General features: G+C 39.3%; 1 protein-coding gene and 1 pseudogene across 1 annotated transcript; one reads left to right on the top strand and one right to left on the bottom strand.

Annotated features, from left to right (window-relative positions):
• Positions 1–1,582: 1,582 nt before the first annotated feature.
• On the bottom strand, positions 1,583–2,113 carry LOC149167969 (uncharacterized). Its single transcript, XM_089430650.1, has one exon. The coding sequence runs from the start codon at positions 2,111–2,113 to the stop codon at positions 1,583–1,585; it is 531 nt and encodes a 176-aa protein (XP_089286776.1).
• A 269-nt stretch (positions 2,114–2,382) lies between these two features.
• Positions 2,383–21,560, top strand: part of LOC149167970 (putative UDP-N-acetylglucosamine--peptide N-acetylglucosaminyltransferase SPINDLY) — a 71,658-nt pseudogene continuing 52,480 nt past the window's right edge.

The raw sequence follows: 21,560 nt of genomic DNA on the forward strand, positions 1-21,560 counted from the left end.
GCTCGTCCAGAAGAGCATTCAATTCTTCTTCCACTTTATTAAGCTGTACATCTTCTCTAGTCTTCTTCTCTTTTGCCCAATTGATCACTATATGCTTGAGCCCAGTGAGGTTTTTAATGAATCCCCTTGCCATCGAGGATTCTCGATCAATGGAGTTTGCTCTCTAGAATTCGGTGATCAGATTTGAGAAGCTCGGGTCCTGAAGCCACAAGTGATTGAACTTAAAGGGAGCTTTTGGTTTCTGATGCGGTCCCAGGATTTCCATAACGATAGGGGAGTGGTCAGAGATACTCCCATTGCTTACCCACTATTTATATGAGTGCAACCGATGAATCAGAGGGCCCTTCAACAGGAATCTATCCAGCCTGCGTGCCAGTGCAGCCGATCCTACCCTTCTATTTCTCCACGTAGGAAGGGGCTTCTGCATAGGGATATCAATGAAGTCATGCTGATCCAATAAACGCCTCATGAAATCAGTGATGGGATCAACTTGGGCCGATGAACCCCATGACTCATTGAATCCCAGGGAGAAGTTCATGTCTCCTCCTAAGATGATGTGATCAAGTGTCAATAGGTTACAGCTGAGAAGATGTCTCCAGAAATTTTCCCTCTGTTGGCAGGGCCCATATATGTTGACAATGCGAAGGGAGAGGCCAAGCTTAATAGAGAATATGTCTACTCCTAGGTAACCATGACCCCCCCAAGAGGATTCCAGTCTGATAGAGTTGGGATTGTATCCTAACGCCAGTCCACCCGATCTGCCCATGGCATCAGTAGCTAGGAAGTTCCATCTGGCCCCCATTGTGGAGAGGGATCGAGTAGTAGACTCTGCAGATCCAAGGGTTTCTTGGAGGAGAATGATATCAGGCAATTCGACCTCAAAAAGTCGTTTGAGGGCTAGCTTTTTTGGGGAACTAGCCAGGCCCCTGCAGTTGAAGGAGAGGCACTTCATGGGGGTCCATTCTTAGGGTGCTTTGATGCTCTAAGGACCCCATCGATAGTGGCTTGGCGCCCAGCTGCCACTTCCACGCCAGCATGCCTAATGGCTTTGTTAAGATACGATTTGCGTCCCCGGGTAGAAAGGAAACCAGGGCCAAGAGGGACAATACCCAACCCAGAATGGGATTCAGAGACATCCAGGTGTGTGGATCGGGGTCGAAGGGAGTATGAATGGGATGGGGTCGTTCGAGATGATGATGGCGAGGGGTGCGGAGATGAAAGGGGTAATGAGGGCGGAGCAGTGGATGTCGACGGAGGGGGAGGAGGAATAATACACCATGGATCATGCAATAGAATTTACATGTGCATAAGAGATTTCAGATGAGTTAGAGAGAAGGATAGGAGAGATACTCGACACTTGCATGGCCGCTGCTGTTGCCCGAGCCCTAGTCAGCGGAGGCGAAGGCGGGGCTGTCTTATGCAGGTCTGTTTTCTCTGATACACCTTGAGGTCTCGCACTGCTTTGGGGAGGATGAGGGATGATTGGGGGGACTCCACTGGAAACTGCTGGAGTAGATTTTGGAGATCCTTCCTGATTATTGTTCAATGGACAGTCCTTGAACAGGTGACCCACTTGGTGATATCAGTTGCATCTGAAAGGGACTCCTTCGTAATCCAAAATCTGTGTTCTGCTAAATTTTCGCCATCTCAGAGTCATTTTTTCTTCTAATCCCTCCCGGGTGTCCAGGTGAACCAGGATTCTAGCTAGGATTCTTTTGTTGGTCTCTTTGTAAGATCGGTCGTGATCCAAATACGTTCCCAGCGCATTCCCAATCCTAATGAAAGCTTCCTCAGTCCAGTATTGTAATGGCAGCCCCGGCAATCGCACCCATAGAGGACCAGCTCCTATCTGTTTGCGCTCCGAATCAAAAAGAGGGTTCCATCGCTTCAATAGCACAGGTGCCAATTCTATGTGCCAGTACTGAGCCAGTACAATGTCCGTGTATTCCTCTTTTGTGAAGTGGAGAGAGAACCATCCCCTCGGGAGTTCTTGTACTTCCAGCAATTCTGTGAATAGCGCACCCCAGATTTCTTTCACCCATAGTTTCAATCTTTCCGCCGAGAAGGTACGCCCCCGCACATGTCCAACCAGGACCGTTCGAGCCAGTGCCATAGTCTCCTCAAAATTGGTGGGGTCACCGAAGGATACTGTAATGTCTTTTACCGTCACTCTGATGCACTTCGATCTCTTCTTCGTGCAAGGTGCGGTTAGATGATCTACGAGTGGATTAGAGACCCCAACCCCAGGGGAGGGTTTTGTGGGCTAAGCATTGAGGGCTGGAGTGCTGAAACAACCCGAGGGCCTGATCCCTTCTTCTTGCGGGGGTTTTTCAGCTGCTGCCTTAGTCTCAGCTTGTGCTGTGGTTTGATCGATTCTCGGTGATGATAGCAGATCGTAAGCCAATGTATCTGGTGATAATGAAGATAGAAGAAGGGCAGTCCCTGGGGCTTCCAGAGTGGGTGAAGTGCAGGGCGACCACAGGTAAGGTGTCCTGGGTGGCGGTAAACTCAACAGCTGGTGAGGACACCTCATTAGGGTTTCTAAATATACCGATCCCTTCTAGTGGATCCTCGGAGTAATCCACGAGATCCGTAACTCCGAGGTCCTCCATACCGGTCAACCCTCCAATAACCGTAGTCGCTAACTAGTGGCGAATCCAAACCCGATCCCTGTTCAGAGTTGGTCTTTCCGGTGAGGCATCCCGTATTCCTGCGGCTCCTGCAGCTAGGGTTAACCTAGGCCCTTACGATCGCGGCACGTAAAACCCATCAGAGCTCTCCTATTTTTGGCCCTATATATAGATATAGATATATACATATATATCTATATTATATATATATATATATATATATATATATATATATATATATATATATATATATATGAACCTAATGGCGAACCTCATTCGAACCTCATCAAAAAATTCGAACTCAAACCGAACCTAATCATTGTCGAACCCTAACTCGAACGCGAACCATGTGACATTGCCTGTAAGTAGCAATACGACCCTCCTCTTTTTCAATTCATTGCATCTGGGATGATTTGACATCCTCGTCAACATTGGTTTCTTATTACTTTATCTGGAATCCAATCACTTTCATGGATTGTATTTGGGGCAGTAAATTGGACATGAGAAGAAATTCAAAGCTACAACACGTCCAAAGTCTCTATATCTCTGGTGGCTTATGAATTTCATTCTGAATACAATATTCTTGATCTCTACAATCATTAGGTTCACGTCCACAACTCCTAATCCATATAGTATTCTCCCTCTTCATGACCTTTTTGCATTGATTATTTTCCCTACCCATGGATTTTTGCTGGCATTAGCCCTCAAAGGGACTACAAGAATCACCATTGTTGAAGAAACAAAAATAATTACATGAACCTCTTTTCGATGGTAGCACTTTGAATTCTAGCACTGAGAAGAATTAATAACCCCTTATGTTATAGCAGATATTTTTTCAAGGGCTGCATGGTTATGGTTGAATCCTGTATTGAACAAAGGTTACATAAATGCTTTGCAATTGACAGATGTTCCTGCAATGGCACCTAGTGATCGCGTTGAAAATATGTTTGAACTTTTTAAATCAAACCGGTCTAACGACATAGTGGAACACCAACACCCTATACACCTTACATTGCTTCAATGCTTTTGGCCAAATCTTGCACTTATTACATCCCTGGCCATTGTAAAACTCTGTGTGATGTATATTGGCCCAGTTTTCATACAAAAATTTGTTGATTTTACATTTGGAGATCAGAGCTTTCCTTATGAAGGCTTTGTCCTTGTATTGATACTATTTCAACAAAATCCATTGATGTTCTTTGTTCCCATCAATATAAATTTCAATGTCAAAAGTTGGGCATGCTGATAAGGTTTACTTCGATCACAACTTTATACAGAAAGGGTTTAATATTGTCAAGCTCCACTAGGCAAGCTCATGGTGTTGGATAGATTGTAAATTACATGGTTGTGGATGCTCAACAACTTTCGGATGCGATGTTGTAGCTTCATTACATCTGGATGATGCCTCTACAAGTTGGGGCTACTTTATCAATATTGTTTGAGGTTTTGGGCATTTCTATGTTGTCTGGTTTTGTTTACATGGCACTAATAATGGGCATTGTAGCTTGGGGATCCAAGAGAAATAGGAGATATGAGTTCCAATTAGTGAAAATGTGTGATCTTCATACAACTAATGAGTTTTTGAATTATATGAGGGTTATCAAACTTCAAGCATGGGAAGACCATTTTCAAACGCGTGCAGAGACTTTTAGGAATTCCAAATATGAATGGATTTGCAAAACTATGTATTCTATTTTAGTGAATATAATTACTCTATGGAGCATGCCTTCACTTGTTTCAGTAGTGACATTCACTACATGGAGCATGCCTTCACTTGTTTCAGTAGTGACATTCACTACATGGAGCATGCCTTCACTTGTTTCAGTAGTGACATTCACTACATGGAGCATGCCTTCACTTGTTTCGGTAGTGACATTCACTACATACATTTTTGTAGGAGAAAAACTTATAGCAGGGAAGGTGTTCACTACAAAATCGATTTTCAAAATTCTTCAAGAACCCATTAGGAACTTTCCTCAAGATTTAATATCTATCTCACAAGTAATGGTGTCCTTGGATAGACTTGATAGGTATATGACCAAGAAGGATCTTGATCCTGAGGCAGTCGAAAGGTTACCGCCAGGCAAAGAGATTGTTGTTGTAGTTGAAAATAGTACTTTCTTTTGGGATGAAGAGGAATCCAAATCCACTCTTCAAAATATCAACCTTGAGGTTCGAAGTGGATCTTTGGTGGCAATTTTTGGCATAGTTGGATCCGGGAAGTCCTCTTTATTGTCATCCATTCTTGGGGACATGCCAAAACTCTCTAGCATGGTATAACTACTATCCCTACTATCATATTTACTTTCATCTCCATCTTCCTCTTTTAGTCTTCCACTACATTAAAAATATGTATTTATAACTTGATAACATTATCAAGATAATTGTTACAAAATTTGTTATAGTTTCCTCTTCAAACTCAAGCCAATAGAGAAAATAAGCCAAACTAACTTGCTGGCAAGTCAAACTTGCTTCTTGGCCAGTACAAAATTGTCATTCTTGTAAGAAAAAATTAGCCTAGTTTGCCTAAGTTTTTCCCGTGTTTGAGCCAATCACTTACTCTCCGGTCTTGCCCAAGTTTTCATGGAGCCAAGTTTTGTAACTATAAGAACCAAAACATGGGAAAGCTCCTCCTGCCAGAGAAATGTGAGATTGCAATAGGTACAAACCAAGGAAAAATGTATATTGAAAAGAAGAAACTTGTACCCATTAGAAGTTTTGATTGCGAAGGACTCATATGACTAGGTGTTCTTAGTACGCTAAACTTAATTTATTGCAAGATAACTAGATGAAAGAAACGATAGTCAAAAGTAACAAAGACAGTAGTTGACTTGAAAAATGACACTTCAAAGGTATAATAGACTTGTTTTCTGTTAATTAATGATTCATTGATTCATCAAACATGATTTGTTCTCTTAGATTTCTTTCCCTCATTTAGACTAAATAGGTCTATTAGATTGAACTCTAGTTCTCACCAATTTTGTCAGAAATCACTTAGATCTAGGATCTCTCTCTTTAATAGAAACAAAATAATTTTACTAGAGATGCAACTTTTGCAATGAAAGCAATGGAAGTTTTAAAACTAGCTTTACATTTTGTTTGTGCTCAATTTCAACTATTTTTTCATCTCTTCTCAGCATTCTTTTCCTTTTCCTGCCTCTTTTTCCTAAATAAAACTTTATTTTGTTGTACCTCTTACCTTTTGGTTCCTTTGCTGAATTTTTTCCTTCTTGAACTCACAGTTGATGATGGTTTCTTCTCTCTTGTTTTGCAACTTTCTTTCTTTACATTTATTTTAATTCCAATTAGAGTTGTCTTCCAAGTTCAATTCAGTATTTGATGGGGGTTTTCCTTGATCCTTCACTTTCTTAGGTTTTTTGCATAGCCCATTCTCCTTTTTCCCTTCTCCTTGCATCTCAAAGCCCTTCTTTCCTTTAGCAGTTAGGTTATGGATGTTGAATTTCCACGATCTTGGGTCTAGGATAGAATCTTAAAATCTCTAATGCTACCAAACCAAGAATCTCAACGATACTACTTTGCACAACATAATATAAACAACAGTAAATCACACATGCATAGAATATAGACAACATTTTACAATTTTTAACCCAACTTCGTTATATTAAACAAAATATAATACAACAATCTAGGGCTCCTATACTAGGGATAATGGCCCTCATACATCCACTAGTACAAGATACAAACTGGGGCTTGGTGTCAGTCTATCGACAACCAATCTACCCTCAACAACATACTTTGACCATCTGGTTGATGTAGTTGACTCTCTCAGCTCCCCTCGGTCATACCCTGTACTTTTCGGGTCCTTTGGCTACCGATATGCAGCTCTTGCCTCTATCAATGATCCAAGTCCATCTAGCCACTAAACCTCAGCTATCAATTTTCTCTCTTGTTGTGCCATAGTCCATAAAGGCCACAACACATCGAGACTTCTATTGAATTGTTCATAGCTCTGCTTGTGAACAACTCTCAACTACCTATTGCTGCTCCTCAACTACTCAGGGACTTCAGCCCACTTGGGTCTTCCTGCACTGCATTGATGAAGACCAACATAGGGCATGGAGGGCTACCACCTATCACTACAAGATGTCCATCTCCCACAATGAACACAGGCTAGGAGAACTTCCCATCATCTGTTGTAGAAGTCCTTCTCCACACACAAGTTTCAGGCTCCACAACTACTCTTGGTTGATCAGACACTTGAGCTCAACAACTACCTCTCTCATAACTACCTTTTTCCATCAAGGTGTTGCTCACCGGGCTCCAACTTGGACACTATCGCGTTGTCCTCCAACAGACCATAAGTTCCCAATCCACGTCCACACTTGTTCCACTCTCACGCTGCCCTCCAACAGTGCACGAGTGACCAAGTCCACGATATAGCATTTGCACCTAGTTAGGGCATCCCCACACCTAGGAGACCCTTACACATGGTTTCCCACAGACTTCTCCACATCCGCCCTTTGCTCTGCAATAGAGGAGCTATTGCACAAATCTAGGATCCAAACTTCACTGTGAAACTGCCCATTGGTTAGGGCTTCTAACATGCCATGTTAGCCCTACCTCCTTGGCTTCCATAGGCTGCAACAATCTGTCCACACTAGGACATCTACATCACTCCATAGCGGGATCTACTCCTAGTTGGAGTTCCTTCATGCCCAAGGAAACTCCAAAAAATGGCTCCCAATAAATTGTAATGTAGATTGATCCAAATACTGGTCAAAACTTTGACCCAACACAAGGAAAACTCAACTTCAGTTTTGATATATTTATGTTGTCCCTGGTTAGGGCACTTGCACGCTGCAACAACCCTAAATATACCACCCAAACAACCTCGAATCAATGTGATATAACCATGGGATCGTGCCCACCTATTGTGTTGTTGTTTTGGGCATATACCACCCCAAACAACCTTATGTATATGTCTTCCTATGGTGGTATGGCCTGCGACTTACCACAGTTAAGCTCCAATGCCTACAACCCACAAAAAACAGGTTCTAACTCACCTTGTTGCTGCCATATCAGTCCTGCGTTCAACGTTTAACACCCTTGGCCTAGTTGCAGCATGGGATAATCCTCAATGTAGTCACAAGAGGCTCCAAAATGACCCTTCTTCTCCTCGTTGTTTTTCCCTAGTCTCTTGCAGCTAATCAGAGGCCTCTTCCCCTTCTACGCTGCCCTTTTGTTGTCCTTATGTTTCACAAAATGGATGATTAAATGATCACATATCACCTCTTATTTATACCAAACAAGAGGGATTCTTCCAACGTCATTCTAGGGTTGTCCAACTTGTCAAGAGGCTTATTTAACTCAAGCCGACCTTGACACATATGGTGTAAACCCACTCATGACCTTCAAAAATTCATATCTCAAGTTCTAGAGCTCTGATTTGGGTGATCTTCGAAGCGTTGGAATCAACACACCAAGCCCTATCACCTCAAATTTTCCCATGCTCAAATTCTTAATGGTTTTAGCCCAAATCTTGATGGGTGCAAAACCCCATGCTTGGGTTCCAAGCCCACAAGACTACTTGTGGCGCTTTACCCTCCAAACCCCGAACCCTATGGCTTGGAGTATCTCCCAAGCTACACAAAAATCAAGACTCCCTCTTAGCGAGGGAGGTACTTCCAAGACTAGGAAGTCACCATCATCATCTGTGGTGACACTAGCCCATGTAACATCCATCACTGCAGCATACCCTGTAGAATGAATCCGACAATCTCGATAGTGCCTTTGCCTCATCACATCTGAACCTAAAGATCCCGAACCTCCATAGGGCTACTCCCTTTGAGGTTAGACTCCCTCTGAGCCTAAACAATCTCCACTGGCTCAGTCCTGTAAGCACTCATCCTCCTAGATCAAATACCAATCATGCAAATCCCTCCAATCTCAGATATGCAACATCATGATCTGATGAATATTCTAGCCTGCCAATATCTAGTCCATCACATGAATCCATCTCGATCAACTTGATCTCGTCCATGCCAAAGAAACCCTCGAGCTATCCCAACCATCCATGACAAGACATATGAAGTCCACGATCTACAAACTACCACACAACATACTGAAGTGCACTAGGTTCACCACCGATCCACTAGAACTCCCAACCCAGATCATGTAGTCTATCGAGACCACATCTCCATGTCTTCAGTTGAACCCTTTGCTCCATGATCCAAACACCCACAACTCCCTCTGAGTTGCTTCGTTGTGCACACTCTGATTCACTGTCCCTCAAAGTAGCTCAGATACACTATGATACCATGTTGAATTTCCACAATCTTGGGTCTAGGATAGAATCTTAAAATCTTTGACGCTACCAAACCAAGAATCTCAACGATACTACTTTTCACAACAAAATATAAACCAAAGTAAATCATACATGCACAGAATATAGACAACATTTTACAAATATTAACCCAACTTCGTTATATTAAACAAAATATAATACAATAATCTAAGGCTCCTATACCAGGGATAATGGCCCTCATACATCCACTAGTACAAGATACAAATTGGGGCTTGGCGTCAGTCCATCAACAACCAATATACCCTCAACAAGATACTCTGACCATCTAGTTGATGTAGTCGACTCTCTCAGCTCCCCTCAGTCGTACCTTGTAACTATCCAGTCCTTTAGCTCCTGATCTACAGCTCCTGCCTCTATTAATGCTCCAAGTCCATCTAGCCACTGAACCTTGGCTATCAATCTACTCTCTAGTTGTGCCTTAGTCCATCAAGGCCACAACACATCGAGACTCCTGTCGAATTGTTCACAGCTCCACTTGTGAACAACTCTCAACTTCCCATTGTTGCTCGTCATCTAGTCAAGGACTTCCACTCACTATGGTCTTCCTGCACTAAATCAATGAAGACCAACATAGAGCACAAAGGGCTACCACCTATCATTGCAATATGTCCATCTCCCACAATGAACATGGGCTAGGAGGACTACCCATCATCTATTGTAGAAGTCCTTTTCCACACACAAGTCTCGAGCTCCATAATTACTCCTGGTTTATCAAACCCTTGAGCTCAACAACTGCCTCTCTCACAACTACCTTTGTCCATCAAGGTTTTGATCATCGAGCTCCAACTTGGACACTATCACGTTGTCCTCCAGCAGACCATAAGTTCTCAATCCACGTCTACACTTGGTCCACTCTCACGTTTCCCTCCAACAATCCACAAGTGACCAAGTCCATGACGTAACATCTGCACCTAGTTAGGGCATCCCCACACCTAGGAGACCCTTACACACAATTTTCCACAAACTTCTCCACATCCACCCTTTGCTCTTCAATAAAGGAGCGATTGCACAAATCTAGGCTCCAAACTTCACTGTGAAACTGGCCATTGGTTAGGGCTTATAACATGCCACGTGAGCCCTACCTCCTCGGCTTCCATAGGTTGTAATGATTCTGTCCACACTAGGACACCTGCATCACTCCATAGCGGGATCTACTCCTAGTTGGAGTTCCTTCATGCCCAAGGCAACTCCAACAAACGGCTCCCAACAAACTGTAATGTAGATTGATCCAAATACTGGTAAAAACTTTGAACCAACACAAGGAAAACTCAACTTCAGTTTTGATATATCTATGTTGTCCCTAGTTATGGCACTTGCATGCTACAACAACCCTCAAGATACCACCCAAACAACCTCCAATCAATGTGGCCTAACCATGGGATCGTGCCCACCTATTGTGCTATTGTTCTAGGCATATACCACCCCAAACAACCTTGCGTAGATGCCTTCCTATGGTGGTATGGCCTACTGCCTACCACAGTTAAGATCTAATTCCTATAGCCCACACAAAATAGGGTTTAACTCACATTGTTGCTACCATATCTGTCCTGTGTTTAGCCTTTAACACCCTCGTCTTAGCTACAACATGGGATAATCCTCAATGCAATCACAAGGGGCTCCAAAATGGCCCTTTTTCTCCTCGTTGTTCTACCCTAGTCTCCTGTGGCTAATTAGTGGCCTCTTCCCCTTCTACACTACCCTTTTGTTGTCCTTATGTTGCACAAAATGAATGATTTGATCACATATCACCTCTTATTTATACTAAACAAGAGGGATTCTTCCAACGTCATTCTAGGGCCGTCCAACTTGTCAAGAGGCTTATTTAACTCAAGCCAACCTTGACACATATGGTGTAAACCACTCAGACCTTCAAATCTCAAGTTCTAGAGCTCTGATCTTCAACTAATCAACAAAAAATGAAGATCACAATCCACATCAAAAAAAAAGAAAAGACCAGACTCCAAAACCACACACAAAAATACAAAACACAAAAACAAAATAACTCAGACAAAAAAAAAAACCTCAAAAAGAAGATGGAATCGGCACACCAAGCTCTATCATCTCAAATTTTCCCATGCTCAAATTATTGATGGTTTTTTCCTAAATCTTGATGGGTACAAAACCCCATGCTTGGGTTCCAAGCCCACAAGCCTACTTGTGGCGCTTTACCCTCCAAACCCCAAACCCTAGGGCTTGAAGTACCTCCCAAGCTACACAGAAATCAATAATGGAGAGGGAAATAGTAAGGCTATATGCCATATTCTTGGCAAGACTGACACTGAAGGGTAACCTTTTCATAATATAAACCCTATTTCTAGGTAAAAACATTGAATTTCAGAGGAATCCCTATATGAAGATTCATTTCCAAAAATAATAGTACAAGACATGTGACCAACTATGGGAGGCTGCATTGTTAGGTACTTTCTTAGAAAATTTCCAATACTCTTCAAGGTTGATTCATACCAAAATTGTGTTAACAAATTTAGGAGTCAAACTCAAAATTACATAGTTTCAAATTTTTTATGAAAGGATTGAAATTTGAAATTTGTATGCCATGGTTTCAACCGAGGTTTTCCTTCCACAATTAACATGGCCCAACTTTCAAAACAACTAGTTTGTTTTCTTGTAACTCAAAAATCAGAATAGAGAAACCCCTACCATAGTATTGTATATTCATAGAGCCAAGCATTTTAAACACCAATCCAAAACAATACTGAAATGAATTGACCAATGCAAAAATCTAGAGCTTTGGACAGCTAGAAGCTTCTAAACCTGTAGATCTGATATGTGCACAAAAGACAACAATGAGAGAACACTCACATAACAAGAAAATGCAAGAGAAGAATTGTCGCAACTATACACATTGTACCAATGTAGTTTGACTCATCCAAGACTCTTTTGTTGAGTCTTGTGGAGTCTTATCTAGCCCCCACACTTACTAAAAAACTCACTACTTTCTATACTCACCATAAAATTTCCATGCTCATTGAGACTCGCCATATTTTTGGGCACTGAATTTATTGTATTTTGAGGTTCATTTGTATTTGTTGAGTCTTTCCCAAGTCACTAAGTCATGTCAAGTCATTGAGTTTTTTTGAGTCCTAGGCTAGTTGAGCCTTTGTCAAGTTTGAGTGTGACAACATTGCATTGTTGTTAGGGTTCCATAGCCACCTTAATTTCCATAGTTAGTGGAATAGATTGTTAATGTATTGACAGCCATCTTTATTAAATAAGGCTCTACACAGTAGTATAGTGTGAAATCAATAAATGTAAGTGAACTTGTTAAAGAAGGTCCATTAGTTAGTGGTTGAGGCCTCATTAATGGAAGTCCATTAGGTGGTTACAGTTTTCATCAATTAGAAACTATATATATAGTAGTAGAAGCTATGTAATGGGTTATCAAGTGAATATTGTAGTATTTGGAGCTCCTCATGTTGAATATTTCCCCCTAGAAAAGGCAAGTTAACATTACATTTAGTTTGGAATATCAATAAAGGATTGCTTAAAGTGTTATTTTAATTTTAGTTCTATTATTTGCTTTCCACAATTGCATTCCATGTATCTTATTTAATTGCTTCCTGAATTTATATTATGCCCTTATTGCTCTAAATATTATATTTCAACTAACAATAAACACCACAAATACAACTGGTTCCAGATCACTTTCTCATGCTAACACATATTCCAATTTTAGAAAAACATTATTTAGGTTAGAGATGTGTTTCAACATCTTTAAATAACACAAATATCTATCATTCAATGGGCAAGCTTATAACTGGGGAAGAATACATGTAGAAAATAATAGAGGCATTACCTTGTTGAACACCTTTGTGACATCTGTTGGCACCCCTTTGTGTAGCTCTGTATCAAATAACACCTACATATGGAATTATCTTCCATGTTCCTTCAATTATATCAAAATCCACCTTGGTACACTTGAAACCAACCTTACTTAACCCTATTAGTCATCCTATTGCCATGAGTACATGGAGAATAACACTTGGGAGATAACTCTCACATACTACGGAATTGGGTAGTATGACTAAGGGTATAATATATCACCATTAGTTGGTGCAATGAAAGATTCAGTTGATTATTATTGATGGAAACCATAGGTATATTAAGATCTATAGAACTTGACACTCCTCTATCCTTGGGACCCTACAAATCCTAGCCTCTTCCTCTAAACCATAGCTTTTTCAACACGGGTAACACAATTCCTACACATTTTGTAGTATCAAGAGTTTTGGAATTTCATCACTGTAGTAATACTCCCCTCAAATTGAGAAAATATGTCTAGGGCCCGCCAATACTATTACATGAGACCTAGCTCAACAAAATCCTTGTGCAACATTGATTGTTTTGGTGTCACTTTATAGTAACTAATTTTTCATTTTTTGTGGACTAGCTCATACCATTACTTGTGGCCCCTCTCAACAAATTCCTTTTGGTACACTCATTATGTTGGGCTAAAATTTAGCTAATCCCTTTGATGGACCCAATGGTCCCATGATAAACACCCGTAGCATGTCAGCCATGAGGAAGTATAGAAAATAGTTGAGTCTTTCGCCTAGTCAATTAGCAAAATGGAAACCAATATGTCTTCCCTCACATTTCACATATCCCCCATTTTCAAACCAATGGCCCTTTTTCAGAAGCTTTTCCATACAATGGTAGTTGATTATTTCTGTAGTGGTTGCTTTGAAACCTTTGAGCATGTAGGAATTCCCATTATCTTGAAAACTCATGTATAATTCCAAGAAATCCATGGTGATAGGTCCTAGTGTTCTTACCCATTCATCACCCAAAGAAATATCACAGCCACCCATTTAGAAATTGCCATTCTCTTGAAAAGTCATGTATAATTCCAAGAAATCCATGGTGATGGGTCCTAGTGTTCTTACCCTTTCATCAACCAAAGAAATATCATAGCCACCCATTTCAATGGCAAACATGTGGCTTCCTTGTGAGGGAAGACATAATGGTTTCCATTTGCTAATTTAGGGAACAATTCCTTGCAAGCAAGGAGGAAGAGGTGAGCATAATACTAGGTGACAAGTGGCATGTGGGAATGTATCATTGTATTTGTAAAAATCTAATTGTAACTCCTGTGTTTAGGAGACAAACAACCACCAATGACCCTGTTGACTTCTCCATCAATTATTCCATTAATTGACTTCATTATATTTTGGATTTTATGTACTAAAGTATATCTGCATTTGTGGCATTCCTCTCTTGCAGTATTCCTTTTATTTTTTAAATTCCACCTATATTACTTCAAGGAAAAGGAGCAATTAGTTACACTTGTTATCATCATCTTATTTTCGTAATTATTCTCATCTTTGTTTGTAAGAACATATACAATATTGGGCAAAATTTTGCCATCTTCTAGCAAGAGTCTGATGTATTGTCAAGTGATTAGCACAAGCTAATGTGCATCTTTCACCCATCCAAGCTAATGTGTGTTGGGATGAGTTGAGGTTGGTAACTTGAGTTCCTTTTCCAATTGAAGCAAGAGAAGGTTATTTTGGTTGCCATTATCAATTACCATATATGCTAGTTTGTGCTTGATTTGACAGTTCTATGTACAAAGAGCTTCCTTGTTGCTGGTAAGGCTATCTTTAGGCATTAGCATCAAGTTTGGATCAATGTAGCTAGGATTGTTGACATCAACCTCTAAGTCTCCAACCTCTCAATAATGCTTAGAAAGGAAGTATTTTTCCTTTCGGAGCTCTTTGGCCTAAATGTTTGACATTCCTCGTTGGAATGGGCAAGCTTCCTATGATAGGTGCCATATATCTTCTTCCCACAGTGGTAGAGGATACAGAATTGGTTTCTCCTTTGTTCTACCCAATATTGTTGGGTTGAGTAATTAGTAGAAAGAAAATGAGTAAAAAAATCCCTTCATCTAAAAGAATTGAATGGTTTTATGTAACTTGGCTTCGATATTGGAACCAATTTGCAATTTGCATAAAATTCTTCGAGCAGGAAATAGAATAAACTCTAACTTATTTCTAATACTAGGGAACAACCCACAAAATAATTTGGTGTATATGTTATATTTTGGGCCCTTTGAGACTCTACCTTGAGTTGGGAAAGAGATCCATATCTGGCTCTCCATTCCTTTCCTATAAAGATTTGGTCTCCTTGGGAGATTCTAGTCGAAGGAAATATTGAGACTTTGAGGCCACTTTTTTTTCTTCATTTTTCCATTATCTCCATTTATTGACTCCCTACTTTATAGGTTCCCTTGAATTCTCCCCCACAAAGCGTATAATAATGAATCAATCAAGGAGGACATCTAATGGCAGTACATTCTAATCACCTAGTTTTCTCCCTCACAATGTATTAGATCTAAGATAGCATATTTTGCAACTTAACAGTCAATTGTTTGTCCAACTACATATGAAGGCACTAATCCCATGGACTGAAGATTCCCATCATCAACTAAGATCAAGCTACCACCATTTATGTGTCAAGATATGTATCATTAGATTCCCTAAGAGGACAAGATTTGTCGAAACTCCTCCTTCTAAGAGGTGGAGACTAAAGAGAACTTCATGTTTCAAGTGCCCCATCTAATACAAGATACTAGGGAGATTGCACTGCTTCTATAGAGACTCTAGCAAGTCCCTTGCGACCTTTTTTTTAAAACCCAAACCATAGATGCTTACCCCAATAATGCAAGTTGTAGTTACTAATAGACAATGTGCCCTAAAAGGACCTTCAAGGCCTACTTGGTTGACAACTCCACCTCTCAAACATCAAAGCAATGAAGACACTGGATACATGGTGTCACTAGCATGGACAATGATAGATTATTGAAACAGAGGCCATCAACATGAGATATCATGAAACCGCTTCATCCCATTGCTCTCCACATATGGCATAAAGGGACTACCACTCACCCTTGTTCTTAGCATAGAGGTCATGGATAGATTCCTGCTGAAACCTCCTTTAGGGATTTAGGAGGCTTGGATAGCACCATAGCATGCTTGAAGCTTTAAGTGTGGTGGTTACTCTTGTAAAAAAAATTCATGACAGTCTTGATGTGGATGAGAACTGTAGCTCATCTGAGTTTGAGTCATCACTTTCTTCAAAGTGTCACTACCCTAGGAAAGTTGTGGATGACATGACAACAATTATATATGACAAACCATAAGCGAATGTGCAATACAGTAGTGGTGAATTATTTCTATGCTCATGGTACAATTAAAAGTCTTTTGACTACTTTTGAAGCAACAATAGGTCATTCTCTATGGACAGTACCATTTATGTCACAGCAAGGTATGGAGACAGAAAATGAGAAGCTAGAACATGTACCTTGGTTGTTAGAGGCATCACAAAGATATTGCAAGCTTTTGGAGTACCGTGTGAATTCTTCTTCGCTGTTAACTATGCCCTCTGCATCATAGTTAGTGCAACCATTTGTTGGAGGCATTGTCACTATTCCAAGGGACCCAAAATCTTGATGTGGATGAGAAATGTAGCTCATATAAGTTTGATTCATCACTTTCTTCAAAGTACCACTATCCTAGGAAAGTTGTGGATGACATGACCACAGTTATATATGACAACCATAAGTGAATGTGCAATACAGCAGTGGTGAATTCTTTCTATGCTCATGGTACAATTAAAATTATTTTGACTACTTTTGAAGAAACAACAGGTCATTCTCCATGGAAATGCAGTTTCTTGAGAGGGGTGGATTGTCTTCACATTGCTCTTCAAGATTTCAGCTTTGCTCCAAAACTCCAAATGCTCACAAATGCTATGTGAGAAATTTGTGAGACAAATAGAGGGGTGGTAGATATCTTTATAGAAATTTGCTTAGTTTAATGCTTTGCTTTTTTGAGTTTTTAATTTAATACTGATTTTTTCTTGGATTGTGTATGGGGTCATGATGCATCTTCTTGGCTAAGTTGGGCTTATTTGGTACCAAATCGGCCCATTGAGCCATGTCAGACCAAGTTTTAGAGCACCAGTGTTGGGCCCTTGTCCTTTGTCTCGTCAAATTCAAAATAGGGACAGATTTCAGAAGATTTGCATTTGTAATTTAAAGAGGCACATATTTGAATTTTGAAGAGAAAAAGATTAAAAATAGGGACAGATTTAAGAGCATATACATTTTCAATTTAAAGAGAGGAAAAACATGCCTGGAAATGAAAATAATGGGCAGTGGGCACAAGAATTTGGTCCACAACTCCTCTAAGCTTCAAGATACATTATAGCCTTTTGATTAAGCTGCCTAAATCCATTGCAAGCAACCTCAAACAAATGCCAAACTAGCACCAACCTCAAGCGTCACATTTCTCTTCAAGATTTCAGCTTTGCTCCAAAACTTGAAATGCTCACAAATGCTCTGTGAGAAAGGTGTGAGACAAATAGAGGGTTGGGATATCTCTTTATAGAATTTTTTTCTTGGATTTTGTATGGGGTCATCATGCATCTACTTGGTTGAGTAGGTCTTATTTGGTACCAAACTGGCCCATCGAGCCAAGTCGAACCAAGTTTTAGAACAATAGTGTTGGGCCCTTGTCCATTGTCTCGTAATATACTCAAAATAAAATAATACTAAGTATAGTTGGGTTGTTGTCCACTAAATATAATAGAAGCAAGACATGCCAGTGTTGTATATAGCTTGCCTACTAGCCACTAAATCCTATGCTATTAGAACAATAGAAATAAAATATATAAACTAAACCCTCATAGAGAGGGGGACCTAAGATTCTTCATGTTATTCATTCACTTCAAGGAAATGGGATGGTGGATGTCTTCTCCAGCCTCATGGTCTTCCCTTTGTCTCTCATCCCTATCTTTTGGAGCAAGCTCTGAACCTTGGAGGGCTTTCAATAAGTAGTATTCATCATTGAATTGTTGTAGCTTTCCTTTGATACCATTCAATAGGGGGTTCTTCTTTGAGGTTGATTTCATGTGACAGGTTATCATTTCTTTGGCATGCTATTATAGATCTATGGTCAAAGAGGGGTTGTTCTTCTTGTTTCTTGAAAACTCTGCATTAGGGATGATGTGAGACAAGTCATTTTCTATATGCTTATTGTTGGTAGCAACTTTTTGTCCATTAACCTGCTCCTCCAATTTTCCAAGATTATGAACTGTGTTGTATTTGTGCCACTTATTGAAACCTTGTGCTATACATTGAGACTCACCTTTTTGCATTTGGTTCCTGTTCTTTCAACAAAATCTTCTTGAATGCTTATCTTTAGTGAATTTATATCCATAAATTCTTTGGCCTAAACATATCTTTGAATCTATAATAAATAAGGCTTGTCAATATTTTCTTTTCAATTATTAAGTTATATGTATCATGTTTTATAAACGTTAAATTTAATATATTTATTATTTGATATATGCTATATTGAAAAATTATATGTATGTTTTTTATATAGATATATTTGAATTTAATGGTGAATTTTATTGAATTTTTGTATGGGGTGATTTTTTTTTGAATTTTATGTTCAAACATGAACACAAACCAGGTAAATATGATTTTTGGGAGATGTACAAGGTGAAGTGTGCTACTGATGATAGTGTTGAATACCCTTCCACATCTCTTTTCTGTTATAGCTTTATGATTCAAGCCTATGGTATCATGGGTTTAGTGCAATAGCATTAAACCTTAGTCGAAAGAGGCTTCAATCTGCCTAGCCACTTTGACTTTACCAAAAAACCATTTTGGATCTCTCAACCTAAGTAATTAGTGATATTCTCATTCTATACATGCAAACCTTGAAGATTGGGTGTAACTCTTACAACAACCTTGGGATTTCACTATTGTCTAATGCATGCTAATTTATGGAATCTATCTGATCAAACATCATTTGTATGAAAATATTAGTTGAGTATCATCCATGGGATTTCACCATTTTCTAATGCATGGTATTGGGTGGAATCTCTTATCAAACATCATTTATATGCAGGCCTTGGTTGAGTTTTATTCTTGTGTCTCCAATGGATTCTGGAAAGGAAAGCAGGAGCTTAATGGCATGAATTCCACTGTCTTTCTATGGCATAAGGTTTGGAGTGTGGTTTACAACATTCTCTTGTGTGGATATATTGACATGACTGTTCTTGAATGTTTCAACAATATGAGAAATAAACCAATATCCAAAATTAAAGACAAACAATATCATTCAGCCAACAATGAAGCTTTCAAGACCTTGCCAAATTTTTAAAATACAACACCCTAGAGTCAAGGTAATGATAATGTGGATTCCTTTCAAAGATTGTTCATTTAGAACGCCTATCTATATACGAATCTATGCATTTATGTTAGTTTAATACTAACAAAAAGATATAATTCTTAGAAGATCCATGGGATTTAAGCAGATATGTGTTATGCAATATTTGATTGGCTTCAAGGAACTACACAACAAATGTATTGATCAAGACAAACAAACAATGTTTTAGAAGTTGGAATTGGTATTGAAACTGAAGGGTCAGACTGGACTAGAACCATCTAATAAACTGGTGACTCTAATAATTTATGAAGGATTTGGGCTGTGTGATTCTCTTAGAGCCCATCAATAGTCATTTATTGGAGTTTGAGCCCATACGCATCAGCAAGGGAATTATGTTCTATGCAATACATAGTAGTCTTCTACCCTTTCATTGTTCAATTTGATAAATGCTTGTAGGCAGCAAACCATGTGTACCAAGTTCGAATTTATAGGGATTATCTGGTAGCCAATTGTTGGGCTCAACCCCCATAAGTGGTTTTCGAAAACAACTTTAGCATACCCTCAGAATTCATGGTAAGCTGACAAGTGGCATAGTGGTTTGATATCTGAAATACGTGGATGACATGATAAGCATAATAGTGCATCTTCGAGGTTATGCATGGATATTCATGCTAATTGGTATGGTTTCCCAAAGTGTCTATAGTAGAATTTGCAACAACAACTTCACAAATTATTGGATCTCTTTTGACTTTGAGATCCATTCATCACAAAGAATACAATCCGTTTGCTAGAGTCATTTCTTATATGGAGGAACAAGAAGTTATTTGTCTTTCTAGTCTAGTACTTCTAACATTGATGTCCAAGGTGGAATTTTACACATTTATTACATACATGGCTACTTATTTGGGAGAAAGCACACTTTTAGCGCACTAGGTCATGGTTTGGATCTATTCCATGTGCATCGTTTATGGAGAACCTTTGGCAAAAACAATTCAATTATTCATGCCTAACTTGACTTCTAATGTTAACTACAACATAAGAAAGGCACAATAATTGCTTCACTCACTAATCCTCATTGGAACAACATTTGGCTTTTCATTTGTTTCTAGGTTCACAGGTCCTTGCTCAAAGGTTTAATTAATGCCCGATGTTGCAAAATACTCAACTTGGACAAGCATCACAAGGAAATTCCTCACCCCACAATCTTTCCATCCCTGACATATCAAGTAGAAACATTTGGCATGTGAAGGGTTAATTGTTGTAGGTGGAGTTGTGATTGAAACAAGACTGCAAGCTAAGGAAAATTGGAGCAATAATATCAAATTAGATGTTTCCCAATATGAACTCTCTCACCTCTCAAAGAGTACAACATGACGATATTGGTCACTTTCGTAGTTCTCCTAAACAGAAGCTTGAATTCTAGATCATTGATTTTGGGTTGTAATGCATTACACCAAAGCTAGTTAAGTTCCATTTTGCGCAATTTTTTTTCTTTGGAAAATGCTCAGTGTGCAAACTTGACTACGATTAGTGCTAGTGGTGTCATGGAAGTAGGCATAGAAGGTGCTACTAAGATTGCAGTGGGAAATTTACAGTCTCCATTTCCATTCCCATTGGTGGCATGCCTAGAAAAACACTAGGCATGCCCCATCTTTCATCTTCTAATTTGCAGCAAACCAGTAGCAGTAGTCTTGTAGAAAATTTCATTAGCACTGACATGCAACAAGCCAAATGGGAAGGTGTTTTGTTTGAAAATAATGGTGATGTTGGAGGATCATCTGATTATGGAAATAATGCATATAATCATGTTTTTCTGATAACAGAAGCAACTTCTTGTGCCCCAAAATTTTAAGTGCCACCTTCACTCCTTCTAGTTACAACACAACCAAATTCTAATTCTATGGATCACTATAGTAACACTCCAAGTATCATTTACTTATTTGATGATGACTAGAGCTATTCTAAAATATTTTTTTGTTTATTGCTTTTGCAGCTAATGCTAGAAAGACTCCAAAGATTTTATGTAAATATACATTTTTTGTGATTGCTTGCTAGAAAATCCTATTTGTTAGATTAAGGAAGTGGATAAAGATGTTGGAATTCCAAATTGCTAACAAGTTCTATGTGAGGTAGCTACCAAAATTCTATATTTAGGTTTTATAATTATTGGGAAGTGTTGTTACAAACACATTGTCACCAATAAATCGAATCATTTCATTTTTTGTGGATTAATCAAACGAGGCACATCAACTTTTATGTCGACGTTGAGAACATGAGTGGATGTAGCACTAACAAACTGTTAAGAAAGCTTATCCCTAGCCAACAGGGCTTGGTATTTTATGTGCAATCCCAAAGGCCTTAGAAACAACAAAGACTACAAAATTGTTGAAGGTATTTTAATTG

This window comes from Pinus tabuliformis, chromosome 5_1 (genome assembly GCF_031772625.1).
Source record: "Pinus tabuliformis cultivar Carrire ecotype Pingquan chromosome 5_1, CPIR1, whole genome shotgun sequence".
In the NCBI taxonomy this organism is placed as follows: Eukaryota; Viridiplantae; Streptophyta; class Pinopsida; order Pinales; family Pinaceae; genus Pinus; species Pinus tabuliformis.